General features: G+C 65.5%; 1 protein-coding gene across 1 annotated transcript in view; it reads right to left on the reverse strand.

The window, feature by feature from the left end:
• ZMIZ2 (zinc finger, MIZ-type containing 2) overlaps positions 1-4534 on the reverse strand; it is a 7970-nt gene extending 3436 nt beyond the window's left edge. Inside the window, 11 exon segments of the mRNA XM_014530538.1 lie at positions 6-111; positions 286-626; positions 1038-1066; positions 1384-1631; positions 1773-1850; positions 2245-2391; positions 2502-2765; positions 3328-3522; positions 3524-3721; positions 3946-4060; positions 4186-4534. Of these exon segments, the coding sequence (XP_014386024.1) occupies positions 6-111; positions 286-626; positions 1038-1066; positions 1384-1631; positions 1773-1850; positions 2245-2391; positions 2502-2765; positions 3328-3522; positions 3524-3721; positions 3946-4060; positions 4186-4235 (1771 nt within the window). The 5' untranslated portion in view covers positions 4236-4534.
• Positions 4535-8406: the final 3872 nt, after the last annotated feature.

Below are 8406 nucleotides of genomic sequence, written 5' to 3' on the forward strand. Positions count from 1 at the left end.
CTCACTCTTGGTGATGCAGTGCTCGGCGGGCAGCAGCCGCTTCTTGAGGAGGCCCTGCAGCACGGAGCGGACGGCCGGGCGGTGCACCAGCTGCAGCACGAACAGGTGGGACTGCAAGGCAGGTGGGTCAGGGGTGCGTGTCAGAGGCTGTGGCCAGGCTCCCGGTTCTAACCCCTCTCAGCACCACCACGTGGGGCCCCGAGAGCCACAAGGGTGGGTGCCACAGGCCTCTTCTGCGAGGGTCAGAGGGCAGACGGGACTGGCCCCGGGCGGCGCCGCACTCACGCAGCAGCAGGCCGTGACGGTGATCTGGATGGTGTTGCGGCCGGGCTGGCACACGTGCTTCAGGTACAGGGGCTTGTGGGAGGTCTTGTTGTCGCCGCGTTCGATGGTGAGCGGCGTGGCGTTGACGCTGACCTGCACCGAGGCCGGCCAGTTGGTGTTCATCTGCCGGTCCTCGTGGTGGTAGCACTTGAACTGCAGCTCCAGGTCAGACCTGGGGGTGGGGCGGGGTGACGCGGGGCTCAGGGCGGCTCTGCCAGGGGGCTGCCCGTGGCCTCCACGACACCTCGCCAGGCCACGCCTCCCGAACTCAATGCAGCCCCATGTGTCATGCAGACCGTATCCTTGGCCTCAACTGCTCCCCCAGCCTCCCCAAGCTCTCCTCTCACCCTAGATATTCCCGCTGCCCCACCTCCAATCAAAACCCATCCCAACAATCCAGTTCCCCCCATAACTCCACATACCCATTCACTCCAGCCACGCCCCCACCCCAGCCATGGTCTCCAGCCCCTACTCTATAAGGGCCATGACTGTTCCCGTCCGCCCCCCCTCTCTGTCCCCCCCGGACAGGGACAGAGGAACAAAAAGACACTAATTTGACAAGACCACCGAGAGGCTGATTATGCCCATTGCAAGGCTCCTGTTGTGTGGGAGAAGCACCCAGGCCAGGGTGGGGTCTGGCTCAGGCCCCCTGAGGGGGCCTTGAAGACACATCACTAAAGGGAGTCGCCACGAAACCAGCAGTGACCACATACGCATGAAACCCAGCAGGGCTATAGGAAACCTCGTAGACAAGGGCACTCATGGGTAAGGAGGGGTGGGTGAGCAGACGGCAGCGCGGACAGGCGAGGGGACTGCAGCCCACCCCCTCCACTGGCTGGGGCCTGGGTGGTATCTCCTGGAACCCGAGCTGCAGGTCACCCGACGGTGGCAGGATGGTCCCCCGGTTCCGCCCTCCCTCAGCTGCCGGCACATCATCCCCTCAATGATGCCCTGAGAGCATGCTGCCCAGATGCTCCCGGTGCTGCCAGCCGGTGGGGCTGAGGGTGTCAATGAGCCACCTGCCATTCAGCACCCTTGTGCTCCATGAGGTTTTAGGACCAACCACAGGGCTCTGAGCCAGGAGGGGCGACCTGCAGGGGCCCTGTCCCTCCCTGTCCCCGGACCAGGCGACACTCACCAGGGGGTGACGGGTGCAAGGAGCTCACGCTGGGCTTGAGGTCAGGCAGGAAGGGGGACTTCACGTCCTGGCTGGTGGACAGGTAGGGGACGCTGCTGCCGGGGGTCATGGGTGGCGTGGGGCTCCCTGGCAGTGGGGAGCTGGGGTAGCCAGGGACGGAACGGGTGGGCTGTGGGATAGAGCAGACAGTCAAGGCAGAATGAGGGCGCTGCCGTGTTCCTGAGCACCCACTGGGAACAGTCCGGGAAGCCAGGGGTGCCTACAGGCCCTCTCCTCGCGCCCACCCTGGGAGCCTCCCGCCCGTCCGTACCCCACTCAGGCCCGGCTGGCCGTAGCCGATGCTCCCTGCGCTGAAGCTGGCGCCTTGCCCGTTGAACTGCTCTGTGGGCTGAGGAGAGACACCATGTGGGTCTGGGGCGGCAGCCTGGCCCCTGGCCAGCCCCCAACCAGACCCGAGAGCGCTGGGGGCAGGGAGCCCACCGCACACACAGGCCTGAATTTTCTTTTTCACACACTTTGTTTTCAAATAATCTACAGGGAGCACGAACTGATTTCACTATTTAAAAACTGCCACTACAGAGACAGCTGACCCCACAGTGGGTCTCCGTGGGTGCCACCGAGGCTGTGCCGGGGTCCCCACAGAGCTGGGCCCCCTGAGGGCTGCCCTGCACTCTCAGGGCCAGGAAGCTCCTGGCTGCGCGGTCACCCCCCCAGCCCCCCCAGATGTCTGTGTCCCCCCAGGGTTGGCAGGGGGTGCTGCAGGCCCAGAGGACCTGGCCTACCTTGTAGTGCAGTCCTGGGGGGCCGGAGGTGGGCAGGGGCAGCCTGTGGCCAGGGAAGGAAGAGGGGGCAGGGGGCTGCCCTGGGGCATACTGGGTGGTGCTGGGTGAGTACTGGCCTCCCGGCAGGTACTGCTGCCCTGGATACACCTGCAGGAGGAGAGGCAAATGCCCAGGGAGGAGCGGGTCAGGGAGGCCAGTTCCCAGGGAGGGACAGCAGTGCCCACAGCCAGGCCTCTCACATGGACGTCCGGCCTCACCTCACTGGAGTAGGCTCTCTTGACTCCTTGTCGGGGCAGCGGCTGGGCCTGGAGAGCCCCCGGGTACCCGTGCTGGGGCAGGCGCTGCCCTGCATACAGGGGCGCCATGCCCACCGCCCGGGTGGGGGTCATGCCCAGGGGGCTCATGCCAGAGGGGCCCATCAGCCCTCCCACGCTGGCGGGGTTCATGCTGCTGGGAACGCTGGGCCCCCGGGGGCCTCCGTGCTGCAGGAACTGGCTGTTAAAAGACTGTCCGGTCCCCATCTGGGAAGAGAAGAGGGACCGTCCAGGCCCGGCCACCACTTTGAGTGCCCAGTCCGCTCCCTCAGCGTCTCCTCCTGCCGCCCACCTCCCTCCCAGAGCCTCAGCCTCAGTGCTGCCTACGCTGCGTGCACACCGCACAGGCAGTCCCTGAGCCGGGCTCCTCACCGTCCCACCTCCCTCCCAGAGCCTCGGCCTCAGTGCTGCCTACGCTGCGTGCACACCGCACAGGCAGTCCCTGAGCCGGGCTCCTCACCGTCCCACCTCCCTCCCAGAGCCTCGGCCTCAGTGCTGCCTACGCTGCGTGCACACCGCACAGGCAGTCCCTGAGCCGGGCTCCTCACCGTCCCACCTCCCTCCCAGAGCCTCGGCCTCAGTGCTGCCTACGCTGCGTGCACACCGCACAGGCAGTCCCTGAGCCGGGCTCCTCACCGTCCCACCTCCCTCCCAGAGCCTCGGCCTCAGTGCTGCCTACGCTGCGTGCACACCGCACAGGCAGTCCCTGAGCCGGGCTCCTCACCGTCCCCCCTCCCTGAGCAGCGTGGGGCCTGGGGGGCGGCCTCACCGCTCCGTACTGGCTCAGCTCCTGGCTCTGCTTCTCCTGAAGGGCGGCCACCGTGGCTGTGGCCGTGGCGGTGGCGGTGGCGGCGGCAGCAGCCATGGCAGCAGCTGCTGCTGCTTGAGTGAAGTCTGTGGAGGGCCGGGTGGCATGGGAGGGGAGGCCCAGGCCCCCAGCGCCCCCAGCATACCTGCAAGAGACATGGTGGCTCAGAAGGGCCTCCCACCGACGGCCCTCCCACCCTTGGGCCACACAGACCTACGTCCCCTTCCCGGGGTCCTGCTCACCCGGGCTGTGCCAGGCACTGTGGGGAGCTCAGCGCCGAGCTGCCACCGGCCATGCCCGGCATCATGGAGCTGCCAGGGGGGCTCCCTGCAGGACCCATGGGGCTCCCCAAAACCTGCAAGAAAGCCAGAGTCACCACAGGGAACCATCCAAACAACTGTTTCGCAGAGGGGCTCCAAGGCGAGGCCTGGCAGGTGAGGTGCGGTGGTGGGGGGCTCCCGGGGTGGTGGAGGCCAGGTGAAGACGGGGAGAGAGGCGCAGCAGGTGCAGGGAGAACTGGCCTCCGAGGCAGGGAGCCCAGGGGGCTCGGCTCCAGTCTGAGGTCCGAGGTGGGCTCACCTGGCTCTGTGCCGCGTTGCCCACTCCCCACACGGTCGTGACCACGGACAGCGATCCTGCGGGCTGAGCGGCGCTCTGCTGCCAGGGCACCGCCTCATAAGCGAAGGGACCATCACTGCAAGGACAGGGGGCAGGGCGCCTGGGTGTGGAGGCCTCAGGTGCTCAGACGCCGCCTGGAGGAACTGAAGGCTGGGAGCAGAGGGGTTGCTGGGCCACCCACATCCCTGGGGCCCTACTCACCTGTGTGGCGCGGAGGGCAGGGCAGGTTTCATGGGGTTCATGGGGTTCATTGGCTTGGGAGCAGCCTCAAGGCCAGGTCTGTGGGTGGCAGAAAGCAGCCCTCCCTGGTGCTGACGTGGGACTCAGCTGCTCTGGCTGCTGGGACGGAGGGAAGCACATCAGTGGAGAGGCAGCTGGGAGACCCTGGGAGCAGTCGGGGTCAGGGGACAAGGTTCAGGGTGCAGGGCTTGGGGTCTGGGAACAAAGCGGAGGCAGCCCCCCAGCACCCAGCGCATGATGGAGGGCAGGCAGGTCAGACTGGAATACCAGGGCCACTCAGGGGGTCAGGGCAGCCAACCCCCCAAGCCCAGCCCAGAGCGTCATTAACCCTTTCTGGCCCGGCCCGGCCACCCGGCGCCCTGGGCTGGCTCTGGAAGCAGGCTTTCCGACCCCAAATATTTCCCCATCGGGGCCTGAATAGTCAGAGGCAGGGAATACCCAGAGGCCCCAGAGGCCTGAGGTGGAGGCCGGGGCCAGCCCCCCTCAGCCTGGCTTGGGCACAGTGTGGGGCCATCTCCTGTAGGGACTGCCCCCCCGCCCCTGCCAGCTTCTCCTCAGGGCAGCAGCAGGCAGCTCACTCCCTGAGGCCAAGGGGGCTGAGGGGTGCAGGGACCAGGCACAAAGACCCCGAGCTCCCAACAGGACACACAGCACTTGGTGGGAGGCTGGCAGGTGCCCACGGACATGGCAATGACCAGTGCAGACGTGGCAGCAGTGGCTGCAGAGACGGCTGGGCGCCCTGTGCCATGCGGGCTCCCTATTATGTGCGGGCTCCCTCTCTCCCATTCAGTGTCTCAGGGCTGGCCCGTCCTCCAGGCTGCCAGCGTCTGACAGCCGCTGCCAGCCCTTCACCGACAGGCCTCGGGCCCTTGCTGGCTCCCCAGGCCCCTTCCATGCCCACCTCTGCCTGGTCTGACCACAGAAGCACGCACTTGGGCTGTTCTCAGAGGGTCTCTTGGGAGGCACCTTCTTGGGGTCAGGGGTCGGGACTGAAGCCCCAGTGCATTTTCGGGGCTGCAGGGCCACAGGCTCCGACAGGCCACCTGGGACACGCCCAGCACTCCTGAGGCCTCCCTCTGGCCCAGCACCCACCCAGCCCCAGGGCTCACATTCCTGAGTGCTGACCAACAGGCTGCAGGAGGCAGGGTTACCATCCTGTCCTCTGCAAACAGTGTGTGGGGGGTGCCGGGGGGGGAGTCCCAGGCCAGGACCCCAGAGCAGGTGAGGGGGTGGCTCTGCTCTGGAGCAGGTGGCCCTCACGGCCCCGCTCACCACAGGCCTCTCAGGGAAGCAGGTCCCAGAGTCCCCGCGAGACAGGGAGGCAGCCACCCTGGGCCTGCCCCTCCTCGGAGTCAGGTCTCTCCTGCCTCACCCTCGCGCCCCCGCCCCACCTGGGTCAACCTGGGTCCCACCTGGGAAGCAGAGGCCAGAAAAAGAACAGGACGATGGCTCCAAAAAGCTCAGGGGCACCTGGACTCTGGGCAGAGGCAGGACAGGGAGCCAGGGTCACGGGCCAAACAGGAAGGTCACGTTCCTGACTGGCTCCTGACACTGGGGGGGGGGGGGGGGCCAACAGCCAGGAACTCTCCTCAGACCTGGGTGGGGCCTGGAGCCTCCGCGGGTTTTCGGCAGCTCATTCAGGCGGTGGTGCTGGCAGGGTCAGACGCACAGGCAATGGGAGAGACCAGAGAACCCCAACCGACCCACAAAGGCACCCCACAGACTCCCAACACAGGTGCCAGCACTTCACAGGGTCCGGGGGAGAAGACCTCAGCCCCACCCTCTCGCAGAAACCCACCCGAAACGGTCACAGATCTAAATGCACAACACACACCGCGAAGGCCTTTAGGAAAACACATCCGAGAGACTCTCTGGGGCTGAGGCTGAGGAAAGCGTTCTCAAACACGCCTCCAGAAGCAGGATCCGGAAAAGGGAAAAGGGAAAACCAGCTACGAGCTGGGAGACACCTGCAAACCACACGCTGACAAGACCGGTGCCTGGAAGAGTCACAAGTCCGGTTAGAAAAAGGGCAAAAGGCACGAGGCGTTTCACCAGGACGGGCCGAAGGCACGCCGACACAGGAGGACACGCAGCACCACGGGCGACCTCACGCACACCTCCCCGGATGCCCAGAGTGAAACCAGTGACACCGGATCTCTCCCAGCGAGGCCTGCACTTCCCTCTGACCCAGCAACTCACTCCTGATGGCTTATCTCAGAGAAACACACACGGACGTTCACATAAAAATCTGTGCGTGAATGTCTACAGGAGCTTTACTCCTCATCACCAGAGAAGGGAAACCCAGATGCCCTCCAGGGCTGAGCACCCGCAGCCGGAGGCCTAAAGAGGTCGCGCTGATCCAGGCGCCGGCCGGCGGGATCTCGGGGATTCTGCTGCTGGAAGAAGCCAGTCCCCGGAGGTTCACACTGCACGACGGTTACAGAAATGGAGGACAGACGGTGCCGCGAGGGTGAACCCTGGGGAGGCCGCCGGAGGCAAGCTCGGCCTCACCTGTATCCAGGCGGCAACCTGCTGGGGACGCCAGGTGAAGGACACACCGGCTTTGTTTCTTACAACTAGATAGGAATCTACAATTCTCACAAAATAAGAACTCAGTAAAAAACCACCAGGCCCGTGGCAGTCCTCCCACACCTGAGCTGGCGGGGCCCCCTGTGCATCCTAGAAGCAAAAGGAGGGGGAGGACAGGAGGAGGCCGAGGCCCAGGGCAGGTGCAGGGCAGCCTCCACACCACGTGGTCTGGGGAATTCCACCCCCCAGGCTTCTCTGCTGGGGACAGACCACAGACATTTCCAGTTCCCCCAGAGCTCACTTCGCGGGGGCAGGGACTTCCTGCCTGCCCAGCTCCTGAGCGAGTCTGCTCTCCTCCAGAAACCTCCCCAGGTACCGGCCCCTCCGCTGTGAGTGCAGACCCTCCTCCCCACTCCCAGCCGGGCAGGGAGCAGCTGGGAAGGAGCCCTGAGTGCCAGGCCCGTGCCTGCCTGTATGTCAATTCCAGCGGGAAGCCAGGACCCCTGGGCAGAACCGCCCGGGCCTGAGATGGGTCTAGAAGGCCACACGCTTTCTGGGGTCACATCACATCTCCCTCCAGAAAAAGAGCTACAGACAACTCACCACCCAGACCCTCCTCCCCAGAACGTCACAGCAGCTGCACCGTCTTCCGCCAGCTGCACCGTCTTCTGCGTGCCAACCGAAGGCGGACGTTACGTTGGTCAACCCCCTACCACCCTCCACCCCATTTCTTCTGCCTGGTCACCCAGGAGCAGCGTGACCTGACCCCAGCGGCAAGCCTCTCTCCTCGGTCACAGGGCAGGGAGCTCTAGTTCCAGGCTCCCCCAGAGGGACACTGGGTCAAACAGGCTGAGACCCAGTGGAGCAGGACACCAAGGTGGGGCTTACTGCCCTCTCGACCTGCCAGGCCACAGGACTGCTAGGGTGCGTCCAGAACGCCCAGGAACAAGGACTGACAGATGGCCAGGCTGCGGGACATTCCAGAGACCGGGGGAAGGGGGTCCCCACTTTGAGACTCAGTTTATACATAAAATGGGTACGTGGTGGCCAGCCTAGGACTGAGGAGAGGAAAGGACACGTGCCCACCTCATGTCATCAGCCCCAGCTTCTGTCTGGACACAGGTGTTTGTGGACACTCGGCGGGAGGCCTGGCTGCTCAAGCCCGCGATGCGTCCTCCTCCCCAATTCCTATTCCCTCCTGTGGCCATTCCGGGGGTGGGACAGTCCGAGGGCCAGCCCCCAGCGGCTGGGGCCGATTCCCTCTGGGACCCTGTTACCTCTCCCAGCTCCTTCCCCCTGGAGCTGGCCGGTCAGGATTTGGTGAACGGGGTGCTCACCCTGCCTGGCCACCTGCTTATGTGTCCAGGTGGGTGTGGGGTGTATGTCCCCGTGAAGTCTTCTGAGCTAACGAATGACAGCCATCCCCTGGATGTTCTGCAACTACAGGAAGGAGGGCGCGGGGCACCCGGTGGGGGGGCACGAAGGTGGGGGGAGGTCAGAGGGGCAGGTCAGGCTGGAAGGGGGAGCAGGAGGGGGACCGCAGGTCAGAGGGGAGGAGGTCGGGGAGGGGGCAGGTCAGAGGGCAACAGATACCCGGGGAGGGACACCCTCCGCCCGAGCCTCCAGGTGTCGCGTCAGGAAAGGGGTGAAGCC

This window comes from Myotis brandtii, unplaced genomic scaffold (genome assembly GCF_000412655.1).
Source record: "Myotis brandtii unplaced genomic scaffold, ASM41265v1 scaffold743, whole genome shotgun sequence".
NCBI lineage: Eukaryota > Metazoa > Chordata > Mammalia > Chiroptera > Vespertilionidae > Myotis > Myotis brandtii.